The sequence below is a fragment of the Scyliorhinus canicula genome, chromosome 8 (genome assembly GCF_902713615.1).
Source record: "Scyliorhinus canicula chromosome 8, sScyCan1.1, whole genome shotgun sequence".
In the NCBI taxonomy this organism is placed as follows: Eukaryota; Metazoa; Chordata; class Chondrichthyes; order Carcharhiniformes; family Scyliorhinidae; genus Scyliorhinus; species Scyliorhinus canicula.
In genome coordinates this window covers 136,409,466-136,428,730 of record NC_052153.1, presented here as the reverse complement: position 1 = coordinate 136,428,730, position 19,265 = coordinate 136,409,466, and the positions used below count along the sequence as shown (strand labels likewise).

The 19,265-nt window shown below is 41.5% G+C and overlaps 1 protein-coding gene across 8 annotated transcripts in view; it reads left to right on the top strand.

The window, feature by feature from the left end:
- Positions 1 to 19,265, top strand: part of adgrv1 (adhesion G protein-coupled receptor V1) — an 838,553-nt gene that overhangs the window by 265,948 nt on the left and 553,340 nt on the right. For all 8 annotated transcript variants that reach the window (XR_005461637.1, XM_038805279.1, XM_038805282.1 and 5 more), the window contains 5 exons: positions 517 to 610; positions 1,466 to 1,544; positions 12,060 to 12,198; positions 15,646 to 15,787; positions 18,256 to 18,518. Coding sequence is in view for 7 of the 8 variants with exons in the window: in XM_038805279.1 (XP_038661207.1) it covers positions 517 to 610; positions 1,466 to 1,544; positions 12,060 to 12,198; positions 15,646 to 15,787; positions 18,256 to 18,518 (717 nt within the window). In the remaining variant the exon portion in view is untranslated. The remainder of the gene's footprint in view (positions 1 to 516; positions 611 to 1,465; positions 1,545 to 12,059; positions 12,199 to 15,645; positions 15,788 to 18,255; positions 18,519 to 19,265) is intronic.

Genomic DNA, 19,265 nt, shown 5'->3' with positions numbered 1-19,265 from the left:
GCCAAATGGCAAGTATTTCGCTTGTTCTGAAGTCTTTGATTCTAATTCAGAGTTGTAGACTTTTTTTGAAGTTTCTGGTGCTGGGTGTAATGACTTAGACCTTGAGATTGGCTAATTGAAATACAAGTTCCCTGATTAGGGGGAAAATCAGTGAACCTCTTCTTCATATATCACAGGGAGTGTCAGACCCTCTGCACTCCCAGTGTAGACAGAAAGCTGATGCACATGGTTGTACTGATGTTGGTTTTGTTAATAAAAGGGATTCTGGTAAAGGGACTTCTGCTTCTGTTGACTTGGAATTGCCTATTGGATTTCCAAACGTTGCAGAAAATGTTCTCCTATTCAGTGTGAATTCATCTCCGAGGGGTTCTGTTTTGAGGGTATGTCCAGAGTATGACCATCCAGCGATCAGAAGTTCTGGGCCACATACACATATATATTACGGAATTTTGATGATGTATCTGACCTCTGAGCAGATGTAGCTTTGCCTGTTGTATTGAAATATGCCTTTTGCAGGATGAAATTCCTGAGTTGCGGGAGTTCTTTCTTGTGAATCTAACATCTGTGGAGCTCATCTTTGATGATTTGACCCGCTTCCCTCCTCGACTGGGTGTGTATTCTATGCTTTATATGCTTATATATTTAATTGCATAATAGGACAAAATTAAATTTCCTCGTCAATCACATATTTGAATTAATGTAAATGTTTTCAACCTCGAGTCTCCTTGGTCAAACTGTGATTCTATTTTGAACTGGGTGCCAGATTGTGTCCTGTCCCTCTCCAAACTGATCCTTTTGCTGATTTCTGATGAAAAGTAATTGACCTGAAATGTTAACTCTATTGCTCTCTCCAAAATGCTGTCACAAATGCGAGTGATTTCCATACTTTTCTATTCTTACTATGTTCCTTTGCTTCTTCTATTTGTCTCTGAATTGAACTCAATCCATTAAAGGCTCATTTAGGGCTTTAATATGAACTGATTTCCCTATTATTTCCTTGTCGCCCTCCCTGGTTTGGGACCTCTCCTTGTCCTGCTCCCTAGACTAGTTCCAGGTCACGTGACCTACATTTTTGCACTGTTCTTCCACTTCTGTGCAGTCACACAAGGCCAGTCCTCATCTAAAGACTGTAACATATACAAACTGCGCATCTGTGGCATGTGCAGGAGGATTGAGGTTGATCGGGAATTGGGATTCCCGACCTCCGAAGGTAAGTATAGGTTTTGCAGCAGCCAATAGACCATTAAATCTAAACTTTTCCATTTGTCTTTTCACATGGGCTTTAGTTGGTGCTTTGAATCCATTCTCCTTTCCCATGTTTCCTAACCAGCCATCTCCCAGGTTATACTCTCCTCAACCAGTACTTGTTTTCTGCACTTATGTTATAGCACCTTCTTCTATTTTTATCTTTTGTAATTCACTTAGTCATCCACTTTGGTTTGAAAGGTTTGGTTTTAAATTTCAGATGCTGCAGGCCACGTTTCCCAGATAGCTGTTGATGCAAATGATGGTGTAAAAGGCTCAATTCAGTGGCACACCATTAAGTAAGTGTTTAAGAATATAAGCACATCTTAGTATTTAATAAATATATAGATTTGTTTTATATATTGATGATTGCATTGCTATGCAATAAAATGCATTAAATTTACTGTTACATATTTAACATTGAAGTTAGTTCTTTAATTGAGTGTGTTGGTTTATTCAGCTAGTTGTTTAATATATTATGTAATGTATTGCAAAATCTGGCAGGCGACCCACAGCATGAGACAGTTCTGGAGCAAATACTGTTTTCTGTTTTACACCCTCATGGTGTTGTATTCTATATTTTCCCCGCGTCTTGACTGTGATAGAGAAATTCAAACAGCATTCATTAGATAAGCAAAACTGAACTTTATTCACTAATTAGAACTGCTAGCAGTATATGGCTGATACTTGGAGTCGGAAGGCAGTCAATTACAAACTGCGGAGTCCGTCCCAAGTCTGCGATAGTACAGAAAAGAAGGCGATTCTTATACATTATAGGATCAAGATAACATGAATACAGCTTGGTCAGGAATTTGATTGAAAGTAAAACATAAGTAATAATCGTTACAATGGCGTCACCTTGCGGACCTTTAGGGGACTTGAGTTTCATATCATTATCTTGTCTTTGTTTTAAGAAAGGGAAGAAGTTGTTTACATACAGAAAGAGACAGTTGTTCAGCTTGTTATGTATAAAGACTACTTCTAGCTCCAAGCCGTATCTAGACTCTCAGAGTCACCCAGTTCCCAAGACATGCTGACCTCGGCTGTCTCTGTATTCTGGGCCTTAGGTTATATGAAAATCAGTTTAAATTCACTTGTACCAAGAAGACTTGACTAGTTTTCCCATCATGCCATTATTTGCTTCACACAATACTACACTCCCCCCTTTTGTCATATCATGACAACTAGCTAAATAGGTATATCCATGATTCGTTTGAAAATGCATTTACACAAGCAGGAAAGCAATCCTATCCCTAATAGCATTAGTAGAAGTAGAAAAAAGGCCTTAAAGATCCAGTCAAATAATCCATGACCCAACCATCCTAGCCAACCCGGCGGGTTATAGTCGTGAAATTCACTGCCAATTTCTTGAATTTGAGCAGCCTGTCTCTTAATATGGTCGGCCAGGTTAGTGTTATTTTCAGAGCCATCTGGAATCTAAGTACAGCACTCTTGGCCTATGATAGCGCACGTTCCTCCCTGCGAGGCTAACAGATAATCCAAAGCCAGTCGATTTTGTAATGCCACGGTCCGGACAGCCACTAGCTCAGCTGAAACCTCGGTCAGTGCCTGTCCAGTGTCCCTGGCTTCTGTTGCCGTTACGTTTGCCAGATGTTCCAATGCTGAGGCCATGTAGATCAGTTCGTTCATGCCTTGCCCGTTCCGTTTTAGAAATTGTTATTTTTGCTCGCGAGGGGGAAAGCTTAAGGGTGGGTAGGTGGCGCATTTGGGGTATGACATTGTAGGCTGTAAAATCATCAGCTGATGTCATCCAGGGGATTGTATTGGTAGGTTGCATCTACTTTGCCCCATTAACTTTCCTTTCCCTGATTTATTAAAACATACGGAACCTTGAACATTATATGAGTGGACAGTGAGGGAGGGTGGAGTTAAGGCATGATTACAGGTAGGTTGATATGAAGCTGAAAATTTAGTCATGTCATAGCCAACAGATCTCCATATTTTCATATTCCCCCTATCTCCCCTGATGCCTGTTTGATTTTGTCGTACAATCCATTCAACTGTTCCTGTGGTATGAAAGGGGAGAGATTGGAGAGGTATTCCTTCCCTTGAATGAACGGGGAGATGGGTACAAACCCAACACTTGCTAATATTCAATTTTTCGGCGTAAAGATATGACATATGTAAATAGGTATTGGAAGGCAGGTCTCGTTTAGTTCATTTTTTTTTACTACCGAGTGGCCATCAAGGCTAAGTAGTCCAGAAAGTCCAAAAATTATACTGAAGATCTTCATCCTGTGTTCTCATCTGGGTTGGAGACTATCTTCTTGCAATCGGATAGATGTATCCAACTTGAACGTCCTTCAAGTTTGACCGAAGTTGGCGTCGTCAGTAGTATGAGGAATGGTCCGCTCCAGCGTTATCCTAGTTTCTTTCTGTCCCAGTTTTTTTACCAACACGAGGTCTCCGGGTTTGACCACTGGATATCGAGGGACAGCTGTCCCTGTCGTTACTGGTAGATGTACCTGTTTTACCTGTGAGTGAAGAAACTTCAAAGAAAGTGTTAATTGATTCAAATAGTTCTGCATTTGTTCCCCCATCACATGGAGGTCTACTCCCTCTAGGGGTTTTTCATGGGCATCCCAGGGAGTCCTCATTGGCCGACCATAGACTATCTCTGCAGCTGACAGTCCGGTCCGCGAATGGGGAGTCACTTGCATGTGAAACAGTGCCAAGGGTAATACTTTTAGCCAATTTAACCCAGTTTCTTCAGTTAATTTAGATAATTTTTCTTTTGAAGTCCCGTTGGCTCTTTCCAGAATTCCTGCTGCCTGCGGGTGATACGCGCAGTGCAGTTGCTGTTTAATTACAAGGGCTTTGCACAATTCAGTATTGATCCGAGCTACAAAATGTGGTCCATTGTCTGAGCTCACCATTTTGGGTACCCCAAAACAAGGAATGACTTCCGTTAACAACAACTTCACTACTGTATGTGCCATACAATTAGTGGTGGGGAAGTCTTCAATCCATTTACTAAACACATCTATTATTACTAAACAATATTTATAGCACTGTGCTTTTGACAATTCAATAAAATCAAGCTGTATACAAGCAAAAGGATCATCTGGCAAGGGGGTGGTTCCCGGAGGACCTTTAATCTTATTATGTTTCATGCAAATGACGCATCGATCCAGCCGCGTTTGCGCTGCTGTATTCAAATCTGGGTGCCACCAAGTTTTTAGGAGTAGCTGTACCACTCCCTCCTTGCCAAGATGGGTACAAGAATGCAAATAATCAACAAGTAACGGCAATAAAGAATTCGGAATACAAACTTGACCAACTGGAGTCAGCCAGAGGTCTCGTGTCAAGGAGTGCGAACACCTCATTGACTTCCATATTGTTTGCTCAGAATCAGAGGCGTCCCTCTGTAAATTTTGAACTTCAGCTATCTCTGGCATGCCCTTCGTCCATAATGTAGGTACCTGGTTTAGAGCCTGATTAGCCCCACTGGGAAAAATTAAAGAGGTTGATGAAGCTGCAGTTTTAGCAGCTGAATCAGCACGGGCATTTCCTAATTGAACAGGAGTGTCACCCTTCGTGTGCGCAACACATTTAATAACTGCCAATTGACGGGGTAGCTGAATAGCATCGAGGAGATTTTTAACCCAAAGTGCATTTTGAATGGGAATTCCCACAGAGGTGAGAAAACCTCGCTGTTGCCAGAGGCGGCCGAAATCATGGGTCACGCCAAAGGCATACCTAGAATCAGTGTAAACATTAGCAATTTTGTCAGTGGCTAAAATACATGCTCGAGTAAGGGCGAATAGCTCGGCTTTTAGTGCAGAGACAGGGGTCTGGAAGGCTGCTGCTTCTTGCACGTCAGTGTCGGTTACCACGGCATATTTCGACTGTGGGACGGGAAATGGGGAAATGGAAGAACTGCCATCAACATAAAAAATTAGATCTGGATTATCAATAGGCCTGTCTGTTAAATCCGTGCGAGGTGTGGAAAGGAAGTGATTCCGAAGTAAACAATCGTGTGGTGGGTCCTCAAGGTTATCGGGGGGCTGTTCGAGGAACACGGCAGGATTTAAGGTTGAACAATAATGAAAAGAGATGTAGGGGTTTTGCAATAGTGAAACATCATAGCGGCTCAATCGCGCTTGAGTCAGATGCTGGGTTTGCTGAGACGTTAGGAGAGCCACGATAGTGTGAAGTATGCACTTGTACTGGTTGGTGAAGGGTTAGATTAGAGGCTGCCTGTGCTAACAAATGGACAGCAGTAAGAATTTGGGTGAAAAGGACTGTCATACATAGGTCGTCCTAGTGCTGGGGCGATAGCCAGGGTGTTTTTCAGAGTAATAAAAGATTGCTTTGCTGAATCAGGTAGCTTAAAGAGGAGCATTTTGAAAGGAGTACGGAGTTAATTCTTTAGTATGTACAGTAACATTCGGAATCCATTGTCTGCAAAAGTTCACTAATCCTAAAAAGGCTCGCATCTGCTTGGGCGATGTAGGAAATGGGGTCTGCAGTATAGGAGTAATGCGTTCCTGAGTAAGGGAGCGATCAGTAGCATTTATTAGGACATCCAAAAATTTGACTTGTCGTTGGCCTTTATGAACTTTAGCGGGCGGGATCACATATCCCCATAAATGGAGACGGATGAGCAGGTAAAAGGTGTCACGTTGGTTAGCGATGAAATCAGGGCTGGCAAGGAGTAAGTCATCAACATATTGAATGATGCTGGAGCCACCAGGAGGTGCTAATGTCACGAACTGGGAGTGCAATGCCTGTGAGAAAAGGGTTGGAGAATGAATGAAGCCCTGTGGAAGTCGAGTCCAAGTGTATTGCATCTTCTTAAATGTAAAGGCAAACAAATACTGTGATTCAGGGGCGAAGGGTATTGCAAAAAGGCATGTTGCAAATCAAGAAGGGTAAAAATAGTCGATTCCGGTGGGACATTGCTAAGGATTGTCGCTGGATTTGGGACAATAGGATGTAAGGGTTCAACTATCTGATTAATAAGCCGGAGGTCTTGGACTAAACGCTATTCGGATGGTCTACCTATCTTAGGAACTGGAAGAATCGGGGTGTTACAGGGCGATTGGCACAGTATCAAAATCCCCTGTTGAAGGAACAATTGAATCATGACCGAGACTCCTTCTTCAGCCTCGGGACGCAAAGGGTACTGTGAAATAGAGGGCAAGGGCATATCAGGTTTGACTCTAATAACAACAGGAGGGACATTAGTGAGACCAACTTCGTGTTTGGAGGCTGCCCATAAATCTGCGGGTAGTTCCGGAGTCGTAGATTGGGTTGAATGATGATGGTGCAGTGTGCCAATGTGGACAAATGGGCATTTAAAATATTCTAAAGTGCCTGCGGGTAGGGTTTGACTATCATTAAGGAAAGGTTCAGCTTGTCCTCGTAGTGCAGCTGCCAGAAATCCCAAGGACTTGGCACTGTAGCCTTCGTTGACAGAAAGGGTCACGTGGGGTGACACAAGTCTCGACTGACGTCATAGGCTGTGGGGTAAATTGACAAGAAAGGCAGACCCTTCTTTTGTCTTGGTAAATGCTCTCCAAATCGGGCGAGGTTACTGTATGATCGTAGCAAAGAGTGACATGTGGATTGGGAATATCTAAGGGAGGTGAAAAGTGTGAGGGGTCAAAATCAATCGACCACCACTGTGGAATAGTGAATAGGGGAAAGTTTCGAAGCTGGGCTTGCGGGATAGGTGATATGGTAATGCGGTTATCAAGGCTTGGGTCACTATATTCTCTCGTCTGGACTCTATCGGGTGTTTTAAACAGTGGTACTCAGGGTTAACGTTAGCTGCCAGCATAGAACACAGAGCAATCAGGCGCAGGCACAGAAGTTATTAAATTCTGCAGCTGGTGACCTCGTATTTGAGACAGTTCTATAAACATACCATTATCAATGCACTGTATTACCGCTCCGAATTTGCAGTGTCTGTCTGCCTAATATGGTGAGGTGCCATTAGTTGAGGTACATCCTTCCTGCGAGAGTGCTATGAATAGTCAATTTTCAATATTTGCTATTTAACCAGTGTTTTGGAAAAAGACATTACTGGATGTTTATTATTTCTTTTTATTTCAAATGAACTGAACCACCGCCGAGTCTATGTGGACAGCCTGAAACGATCTGAAGTTATTTTAGACAAGAATCCATTGTTAAGTTCCTAACCGTAATCTTGTTTTGACTTTGCTCCCCTTTTTTTTCATTTTGGGAGATTTGTCATCCTCAGATATTCTTGAACAAAAACTAAAGGAGTGTTTTAGCAACTTTCTAATCAAGGTGGATAGCCTAACTTGGTTTTTTTCCATATGCGCATTCCGTTTTCAAGACCTGTCAATTCTATACTCAATTTTAATTCTTTATCCTGCCAGCTGGCTAACAAGGACGCATCCTTCAATTTTGGACAATATTCCCTCCATAGAGCAACTAACTTTTTAGCAGTTGACGCCCTATTATTTTCCTAAATCACTTGTTGAGCTTCTATTACTGTTGACAGGTTTTTTTAGTTGTTCACACAGCGTTTGCAGTACGCTGCCATTTTAAAAAGTTGTATCTAAAGTTTTACCCATTGCACACTTTGTCTGATGCCAGATGGTCCTCCGATTACAATTTTAACAATTGATTAAGGAAATTACGTGTGTGATGTTTTATGTCAGGGTCCGCACGCTTTTTGCCCTGTTTATGTGTTATTAAGCAGAGTTATCCGCATCTGCAGGAGATTATAATTTAAATCACGGAGTAATCGCGCTCCGTACAAACTAATTAACAGCTCGAAGGTGACACTGTAAAGATTCTATGCCACCCGCCTTACAAAGTTAACGGGAACCTTTTATCGCGAAGGTTTCAGGTAATAACAAGGACCATGTTGGCATCGATATCTCTTTACCTCTTTCAAATCATCACAGCTTGAAACATAATTTTTAAAGTCAAAGTCTGAAAAATGAAATATGAATTCTTTCCCTCTCTCTCTTATCTATCTCTCTCCCTCTCTACATAACTCTGTCTGTCTTTGGAACTCTTGTTGCTCTTTCTCTTTATCTGCCTACCTCTCCATCTCTGCCTCTCCCGGGCTCGCTCTCTTTCGCTATCTCTAACAGTTCCTGTCTCTTGTCGCTGGCTCTCTCTCTCTCCTTCAATCTCTTCCTCTGTCTCTCTTTCTCTTTCTTGGATTCAGCCCTTGTCCTTGCGGACAAATTTTGAACAAAAACATTTTTCATTCTCTTTCGAAAACTTTATCTGTGTTATTCCATTTAAGTCAATTTGCACTGATTAATTTTAGAGGCATTAGCTGTTCTCTGAGAAGTATTTCTTTTGTCAATTCAGAAAAGACCAACTGTCTGCTGAAATGGTTAATGTTTCCTGCAGAATCTAAGGGGCGGAGAACTTGGCGTGATGCCATTTACGTCTTTTCACGCAATCTAAAAACTTATTCATATTTCAATTACTCTTATTTGTAAAGTTACTTTCTTTTAAACTGATATAGTGTGAACTGAACAACTTTGGAACATTTTGGGAAGCTTGGGAACATTTGCAAGAGGAAATATGAATGTTTTGCCATTAGTTTAAAAACAATTTGAGTACGCATTTTGTTGTCCTTCAGAAGAACCACTTGTTATCATAATAAGGCCAGTACAACATTCCAAGCAGTAGTCAGTTAACATCATCTGATCTACTAAATTTCATTCAAAAACAATGTTAAAATCCAGTCATTATTCCCAGCATGCTTCTAAATTGATAACTCATTAACTTCACTTCTATAATTCCCTTATTGTGGATCGTTTAATCAACACCTTTTAGTCAATTATCATGTCTTCCGTAGAGAAGGGTTGTTCGATATTTACGGCTTGCGTCTGTGACCGAGTGCGTGTCGCTAAGGGGGATATGTTAGCAGGAGTTTCATTGGTAATGGGATCAGAAGTGGGAGTCAGGACTTAGGAAAGTGGAATTGCAAGATCGGGGAGCGCAAAATGAGGGTGGGGTCCAGGGTTCAAATTCTCCTCGTCTTCCGTATCGCTTGAATATGAGAACATCGGCATGCCAGAGCAACTGGGAGGATCCTCCTTTCCTATAATCTTATTGGCCAGTCCTACTTTTCTGCCGGCAGGAGATTTGTTATTGCCGAATTGCTTTTTATCATTTTGACTGTTTTCTATCCCAAAGTTCACATTACAATTTTAAAGTCTCCCAATTTTTCGTTTTACCGTTCACACACTCATTAATATCTCTTTTGCGGGCTTTATCTCTCCAACTCATTGTGATTGTTCACCGCGTTAAGTGGACTGTTTTTTTTTCCACTGTAAAATTAAACAATTTGAAAGCGGCATTTTTTCCAGATTGCTTTTTTTTTCTGCATAAATGCTATTGTCAAAGTTCCAAGATCCCTGTGTTACCTACTGGCCAGATATCGTTACCTAATTTATTGTTTAAAGCAGCGCTGCAGCCAATCTCCGAATATTACGTTCTTGGGAAGGGGTTTCTAAACACATGAAAAATAGAGGGGAGTTGCCGCTAGTTTTGTCTAAAGTTTGTCACATAATGTCAGTAAAATGTGCCCCAGGCAAAAAAACGCTCAAACAAAATTTCTGGTACCAAATCAAATTGGAGGGTCCCCGACCCCAAAAATTACTGACAGGGTCCCTGACCCGAAAACAATTACTGAGAGGGTCCCTGACCCCAAAACTTATTGACAGGGTCCCTGACCCCAAAACTTAATCAAAGGGTCCCGGACCCAAATTTATTGACAGCCTGTATAAATCTGATGCGGATGAAAAACGAGATCAACAAGGTCCCTGACCTGCGGCTAATTACACAAAAAAAATGTACTCACAGTCAAATTTAGATTCGAGAACCGTCACCTGTTTAGTTACTTCCGACAGGGATGAGGGGTCGCAGCACAGATCCGAGAGAGAGAGAGACCAAGGTCAATCTTACCTTGTGCCGGCGTCTGTCTCTTTACTCCGGTCATGGCTTTGATCACTTTTTCTCAGTCCCTCATGGAAGCTCACTTCAGGATATTGGATTTTTTCTCGCAGCGCCAAATGTTGTATTCTATATTTTCCCCGCGTCTTGACTGTGATAGAGAAATTCAAACAGCATTCATTAGATAAGCAAAACTGAACTTTATTCACTAATTAGAACTGCTAGCAGTATATGGCTGATACTTGGAGTCGGAAGGCAGTCAATTACAAACTGCGGAGTCCGTCCCAAGTCTGCGATAGTACAGAAAAGAAGGCGATTCTTATACATTATAGGATCAAGATAACATGAATACAGCTTGGTCAGGAATTTGATTGAAAGTAAAACATAAGTAATAATCGTTACAATGGCGTCACCTTGCGGACCTTTAGGGGACTTGAGTTTCATATCATTATCTTGTCTTTGTTTTAAGAAAGGGAAGAAGTTGTTTACATACAGAAAGAGACAGTTGTTCAGCTTGTTATGTATAAAGACTACTTCTAGCTCCAAGCCGTATCTAGACTCTCAGAGTCACCCAGTTCCCAAGACATGCTGACCTCGGCTGTCTCTGTATTCTGGGCCTTAGGTTATATGAAAATCAGTTTAAATTCACTTGTACCAAGAAGACTTGACTAGTTTTCCCATCATGCCATTATTTGCTTCACACAATACTACAATGGTTTCTTACAGCTGGACTACTCCTAATATATTGAGGTGATTTCAGATAGATATCAGGAACATTAGAATGTATGGATTAAGAAAAGGACACTACTTCTTTCACAGCCCATTCCCTGCCCCTATCAGATTCTAATCCATAATGTAAGGTTCTTAATTACACAGATTTGTAAAAGTAGTTAATGTATCTACCAACATCCCGATGTTGTGTTTCAAAGGGAGAGGCTCACCAGGGCTGCGAACAGTTATGGATGGGCAATAAATGTATTCTTGCCAGCAGGTCTCAGACCCTTGAATCAAATTTGAAAGTTTCTTAATGTTCTATTAACTTGCTGATAAAAGTTTCACACTAAGAGGAAACTTGTAGTGGATCATCAGTAGTATGCCCAATTTTTTGTATCCTTTTAATTCAAGCTTTTAAAAATCATATATGGAACTTCATCATTTGCATTCTGAATGAATATACTGGTGCCTTGCGGTTGGTGGTAAGTGGCTAGTTACTTGGGTACATTCCCCTCAATTTAATTAAGGGGAACGATGAAGGGAGTGAAAAGGAATTGTCACACAACATCATCTACCCAGTTTGATTACAGTGATTAGATTTTATGATTCAAAGCCAACACATCAGTTCTCTGTTGATTACATTTTTAAAGCTATCCTTTCAGGACTGTTGATGCAAATGATGGTGCAAAAGGCATAATTCAGTGGCACACCATTAAGTGTTTAAGATGTAAGCATATATTTAATAAATATATAGATTTCTTTTATATATGGATGATTGCATTGTTATGCAATAAAATGCATTAAATTTATATTGGGTGGCACAGTAGCACAGTGGTTAGCACTGTTGCTTCACATCGTCAGGGTCCCGGTTTCGATTTCCGCTTGGGTCACTGTGCGTAGTTTGCACATTCCCCCTGTGTCTGCGTTGGTTTCCGCCCGGCGCTCCGGTTTCCTCCCACAAGTCCCGAAAGACATTCTGTTAGATGAATTGGACATTCTGAATTCTCTCTCTGTGTACCTGAACAGGCGCCAGAGTGTGGCAGCAAGGAGATTTTCACAGTAACTTCATTGTAGTGTTAATGAAAGCCTACTTGTGACAATAATAACGATTATAGATTATCATAATAAGAATGTTTTGCCACCTCATGGATACATTTTGATTGTTTTTCATTATCTGCAAGCTTTAAGGTGAATGAAACCACCGGAAACCTAACCTTGGTGATATATCGAGATAAGGGTACATATGGGAATGTATCACTATTTTACTACACCCAAAATCTTGCTGCTCAATTGGGATGGGATTTCAATGTGACACCAATGGTAAGAACTAATGTTGTAATGCTGTTTTAGATCTTGATCCTGAATAATTGGTCATGAATAATTGACTATAAAATGTTAGGGTAGCAAAGAGCGATATATTTACATGAATTTTCTGAATTGCCAATCAGAAATTATGAACTGAATTTCAGGGGTGGCATGTCCCCTCCACAGCCATAACATGCTGCTGGCGGGCTAAACAGGCCGAGACTAGGACTCATTGTATTCTTTGTGTAGACCACCGGATCGATCCACAACTTTACCTCATCCTTATATTTCATTCTAGCAAACCTTCTCTGAACCGCCTCTAATTAAATCATATATTTTGAATTATCACTTGTCACTTTGGAATCGTCCTAGGGATCCCACGCTGGATCAGAACTGCTGCGTTTGGTTTCATAATACCACGCTGATCATCTTTTTCTCCATTGATTGAATTTGATATTCCAAATGCTTTGAATGATCTAATGAACTTTTGTATACTAATAGCATCCCTCGATTTTATGACAAAACAATACAAAACATCAAACGGGGCAGCACGCATATTTGCACTTTTTGCAAAGGTATTTTCTCTGTCAACCATCCACTTCTTCCATTTTGTGTGAACATGACCCTTGACTAGCTTGTTGAGGCATGTATCCAAAGATTGAACTGCAGAGGTTAGACCCACTGGTCCAACAGCAGTTTGGGTGTTGTTATTCGTTGGCGTCTAGTGATCTCTTCAGTTAGGTGGGATCTGAACATGCCACACACTAATAAGTTGTATTCTTTGTGTAGACCACCGGATCGATCCACAACTTCACCTCGTCCTTATCTGTCCAAGGGCATGCATAAAACCTTTTGTAGGGAACTTGATTTTCAGCCTGGTCTACCTTTCAAAATTACCGAGGGCTTTAATTTTGGTTGCTGGGCATATTGAAATTCTTGGACATTTTGGACATCATGTTGCTGATGTGCCACAATGTTTGCTTGTGTTTTTGCTGCTGTCTGATGATGAATCATTTGAAAATGGCTATTTTGACATGAAGGTCTTTTGGTAGTCTCTGAGCTATCTAGGTCTTCTGAAACACTGGACAGTTTCGTCACATAAAGCAGCTACACCAACAAGTTGTTGCCCTGAAATATTTGGACTCTGTTTGATTTGACCCGCTTAAGTGCATATATATGCATTGCATTTCTTGTGACGGTGTAAAACCATTATGCTGATTTTCGAAGACCGATTTCTATACATGCTGCTCAAGATCAGGCACTGCAGCTTCGATTTATTGGTTAATATTTCGATATAAAGGAGTAAAAGTGATAGTTTTGATAAAAGAAGCTTAAAACATCTACAAAGATACCTCTCGCCTAAACAAAATTCAAGCTTCAGACCTGAAAAAGGTGGTCACTTCTGCAGTTACATCACTATGAGATGGTCTCCTCAGATATTGCAGTGTCTAACTTTTTAAGTACCCTGTGTACATTGCTGGTGCCAATACAGGAAACTCGGATACGGCTGGCCCAGTGAATGAGAAATAGAGATCCAGTGTTCCAGAAGTCAAATGGTTTCCCAAGGCTCTCTCTAGTGATGCAAGCTGATTTGTGATTGCAATGATTGTAATCCCAACTCTGTAATTTCAGTAGGAGAGAACATTCCGGTTTCTAATTTTTCCATGAATCTATTTGTTGGGCTTCCTTGTGTAGAAATACCTCAGATGTTGGTGTGCGGGGCTTTTTCCCAGTGTATTTTGACGAGAGGATTCACAGAGATTCTGAGGACTGATAGAGGAAGTTGATGACCTTTTGCTGTTACCTCAGCAGGGTTTATTGGTGGGCCATTTGAATGACTTGCGGGAGGAAATCCAGGAGCAATTTCCTTTGTATATTAACGCACAACCAGAGGGGAAAATAAATCATCTTGTGTTTATAGAATCTCCCATTACAAATATATCAACCAACCTGAACAAAAATATGAAGAATTGTTTTCAATTCAACACTAAGGTGGAAATATTTGCTACTTTAGAAATCATTAGCCCAGATTTTGCTCTCAGCTTTTTCAAGAGTTCAAATAAAATTCAAAAAGAAGCCAGGCTGTCATAATACCCGCTCGTGTATATAATGAAGTGCAGACAGGCAGTGATTGACACACAGGATGACCAGTAAGCACACAACACAGTGCAGCCAATGACCAGACAGGACACTATCACTATAAAGCCAGAGGGCACTAGGTTTCCCGCTGTCTCTGGACCCAGCCACTGAAACAGTCGGAGTCCACAGGCTAGCAAGTGCAAACACCATGCGGTAGCTAGTAAGTCTGGTCAAGCTACTACTAGGTCTCCAGTCAGTTCAGATTAGTGTCGACCCACAGCTGAATATATTTATCAGTTCTATCGTTGAATAAAACAGTGTTGGATCTTCTCCAGTGTTAGACGTCTGTTTCTAGCTTCCTTGCATCGAGTGCAGTCCACATCGAACCAACCTGGCTAACACATCACAGGCCATCACTGTGGAGTTGGAGAATCCTTTGACAGGGTCGCTTGTGGGGGCAGGTGACCTTCCTAGGTCTGAACCTGCCTCAGCGAAATTAACAATGCTAGGACAGTTGGGAAATCGGCACACTGGTATTTTCAAAGAACAAAGATCAGCACAGAAACAGGCCCTTTGGCCCTCCAAGCTTACACTGATCATGGTATCTGTCTAAACTAAAACCTTCTGCACTTCTGGGGTCCGTATCCCTCTATTCTCATCCTATTCATCTATTCATCAAGATGCCTCTTAAACGCGGGCGGGCCTGTACCGTGGGGGCACTCTATCCTTCCGCACCGAAGGCAGTGGTCCTCAGCCATTCCTGGTCCGGAAGCGAATCCCTCTGCGCATGCGCAGGGATGATGCCAGCACACGCTGGCGCTCCTGCGCATGCTCTGACACGCGCCAGCCGGTGGAGGCCCTTCGGCGCCGGTTGACGTGGTGCCAAGCCCCTTCCCAGTCCGGGGCGGGCCTAGACCCTGAAGGCGCGGAGGAATCCGCAACTTTGGGGCGGCCCGACGCCGGAGTGGTTCACGCCACTCCGTCCCGCCGGGCCTCCCCCACCCGCCGGGTTGGGGAGAATCCCTCCCATGTCCTCTAGGAATTGACTTTTCTATCCTGGGACAAAGTGCCTGACTATCCATTCTGTCCATGCTACTCTTAATTTTGCGAACTTCTATCTGGTTGCCCCTCAACCTTTGTTGTGCCAGTGAAAACAATCTGAGTTTATCCAACCTCTCCTCTTAGCTAATACCTCCAGACCAGGCAACATCCTGGTAAACCTCTTCTGTACCCTCTCCTAAACATCCAAACCTTTCTGGTAGTGTGGCGACCAAAATTCCGCCTTCATTCCTGACCTTGGCAGAAACAAAATATCTTGCCTCATGTGTTTTCAATGGGTGCTGCGGGTGATCTTAACACTCAGTGTTTATCTTGAATTTGCAGAGTATTCTTTTTGGTGATGGGGAAAGATACAAATATGTTGAGGTTGCCATTCTTGATGATGATATTCCTGAAGGGGATGAGGATTTCCAGCTAATTCTCACTGATCCATCTTCAGGACTAGAACTAGGAGAAAGAACCACAGGTAACAAAAATCTGTGACACAAATGGCTGGAGACAATGGGATAAAGCACCAACATCGACTTGTTATCCTTTATATATGTTGATGTGCATTTTAGTACATTTGGTAAATAAAAGAACATTTGGAGTGAGTCAAATCTTGCTGTAGTTTCAACCCTAAAAATAAGAAAGCAACAGACAATCCCAGCTGATACTGAAGGAAGTGTTATGATCCTGGTTGATGTTACTACTGGATGGGAAGGTCCTGGAATGGAACCCTGGCTTAAAAGATCTGTGTAACTTCCAATTTTTTTTAGAAAAAGTAGAGGGACAGAATCACAGGACTGCCAATCAGCTTTTAACAACAAGAAAAGAAAACGTTTAATAAATGTGAAAAGTTTGATTATAATACAATACTAATTCACTCCCCTTATCTTCACAAATATACACAGATTTCAAGGGTAAGGCCCCACTCTGAAACCAAATGACCAATGCCACTCAAACGATCTTCTGTGGATTTCTCCTCAAATTCCACCCTTTTCTTCTCCAAGGAGACCAGTCCAACTTCTTCAATCTTTCTACAGAACTGAGGTTCCTTATTTCTGGAATAATTTTCTGATGTCTTCACATCGTTCCTCAAATGTGGTCCCCGGAACAGGACACATTTCTCCAGCTGAGGCAAAAATAGTGGTTTACACATTTTTAACATTTCCTTGCTTGTGTACTCTGTGCCTTCATTTATAATCCCAGGTTGCTGCATGTTGTCTTTAACACACTCTCAACCTGTCCTGCCACCTTCTATGATTTCTGCACATATACATCAATGTCCCTCTGCTTCTCCAATCCATTTAGAATTATACCCTTTATTTAATAGCGCATCTTTACTTTTTCCCACAAAAATGAATCACTTCACACTTTTCTTTGTTTTAATAAATTTAGAGTATACAATCTTTTTTTTCCAAAGGGGCAATTTAGCGTGTCCAATCCACCTAACCTGCACATCTTTGGGTTGTGGGGGTGAAACCTACAGACACTGGGAGAATGTGCAAACTCCACTCCGGGATACTTAACACTTTTCTGCATTCAATTTCATCTGCCAGTTGTCCATCCATTTCACCAAACTGTCTATGTCCTTTTGAAGTTCTACACTATTCACAATACTTCCAAGTTACGTCTCATCTGCAAATTTTGAATTTGTGCCCTGTATTCCAAAGTCCAGGTCATTTACATATATATTGGGAAGAACATGGGTCCAAAAACCATCACTGGAGATTCCACTACAAACTTCTTCAACCATTCACCATTACTCTTTGTTCCCTGTGTCTCAGCCAGTTTCATATCCATGTCACTGCTGCCCTTTTAATTTTGAGTGCTCTAACTTGGCTTAAAATTCTGCTGTGTGGCACAGTAAAGTCCCTGTACACCACATCAACAATATTTTCCTCATCGGACCTCTATTACCTACTTAGAAACTTTAATCTCTTTATCCATTTGAGAGGTCAGGGTTTTTTGACATCGAACTACAAAACTAACACTAAAATACAGACTAATTAAATCCAATTCAATATCATACTGTGGGCAGCACGGTAGCACAGTGGTTAGCACAGTTGCTTCACAGCTCCAGAGTCCCAGGTTCGATTCCTGGCTTGGGTCACTGTCTGTGCAGAGTCTGCACGTTCTCCCTATGTGTGCGTATGTTTCCCCCGGGTGCTCCAATTTCCTCCCACAGTCCAAACATATGCACATTAGGTGGATTGGCCACGATAAATGGCCCCGAGTGTCCAAAAAGGTTATGTGGGGTTACTGGGTACGGGGATAGGGTGGAGGCATAGACTGAAGTAGGGTGCTCTTTCCAAGGGCCGGTGCAGAATCGGTGGGCTGAATGGTCTCCTGCACTGTAAATTCTATGATTCTATTCTATGAATGGTAAGCTAACTGAGGATTCCAGATGTTGATTCATATTATGAAGGTAAATTTTTGCAACTGTCATATAAAAAGGAAGACAGGCCTTGAATTCACACTTGGGTATCCATTATTATATTAGATATATGTGCATATATTGGAATACTTTTATTTTATTAGTTGTCATATCCATGACTAGCTCATGTTCTATTTTGATGTATGATGAGTCCACATGCTGGCTTAATAATTATGCTGTAATCATTCAGATGAAATTACTTGACTTAATGTTAAAAGATAAAAAAAACCTAATTTAACCTGTTTATTTTACCATCTTTTTTCGAAATAATGAATGTTGAAATTTGATGAATGGTTATTGTTGCCAAACTATGCATAACATATTCTACTGTTACCCAATTTTAGAATTCTCTTCTCTTCTTAGAAGTGGGGTTAAAAAAGTACAGCAAAATGCATGTTTTACGATGAAACCCTTTCATATCCTTCACCCACTTGATGGGATGTGGTATAACATTTTGGGGCTGGATGTCTTAACCCAAATAGACAATTTCTTACAACTTACTTTTATTATGACAGCTACAGTGACTATCTTTGCCAATGATGATGGACATGGGATTCTGTCATTTAACAACACTGAGCACGTCTTTCTTAAGGAGCCAACTGCCCTTGGTTTATCCGAGAGTGTTGCAACACTTCACATTGTACGGAACCCACCACTGGGGACATTTGGAATAGTCTCCGTTCAGTACATTGTCACAAACATGAATGGATCTGACTCTTCACTTGACTTGAAACCCACAAAAGGTTTAATTCTATTGGAAGATGGTGTGAGAATGAAGGTAAAACCTTTTAAAAGTGTATTAAAAATATACTTGGTAAATGCGCTGATTGTCCTTTACCTTTTATGAATAATGGTGAGTTGCCTTCTTGAACTGCTACAGTTCATGTGGTACACCCACTGTGCTGTTGGTGAGGGATTTCAGGATTTTGACCCAGTGACAGTGAAGGAAAGGCAATATATTTCCAAGTCAGGGTGGTGAGTTGCTTGGAGAGGAAATTCCAGTTGATGGTGTTCTCATGTTCTGCTGCCATTGTCCTTGTAAATGATACAGGTCTTGGGTTTGGAAGGTGCTGTTGAAGGGACCTTTGTGAATTCCTGCAGTGCATCTTGTAGATGGTACACATTGTGACTACTGTGCATCGGTGGTGGAGGGAGTGAATGGTGCAGATGAGATGCTAATCAATCTTTGTCCTGGATGGTGTTAAAATTCTTCAGGGTTGTTAGAGCTGCAGTCATCCAGAGAAGTGAAATGTATTCCATCACTCTCCTGACTTGTGCCTTGTGGACAGGCTTTGGGGAGTCTGGAGGTGAATTACTCTCTGCAGGATTTCTAGCCTCTTGTAGCCATGGTATTTATATGGCTAGTCCAGTTCAGTTTCTGGTCAACGGTAACCCTCAGGATGTTGATGGTGTGCAATTCAGCAATGTTAATGACAATGACATTGAATGTCAAGGGACGATGTTTAGAATCTCTCTTGTTGGAGATGGCCATTGCCTGGTGCTTGTGTAGCAGGAATTTGATTTG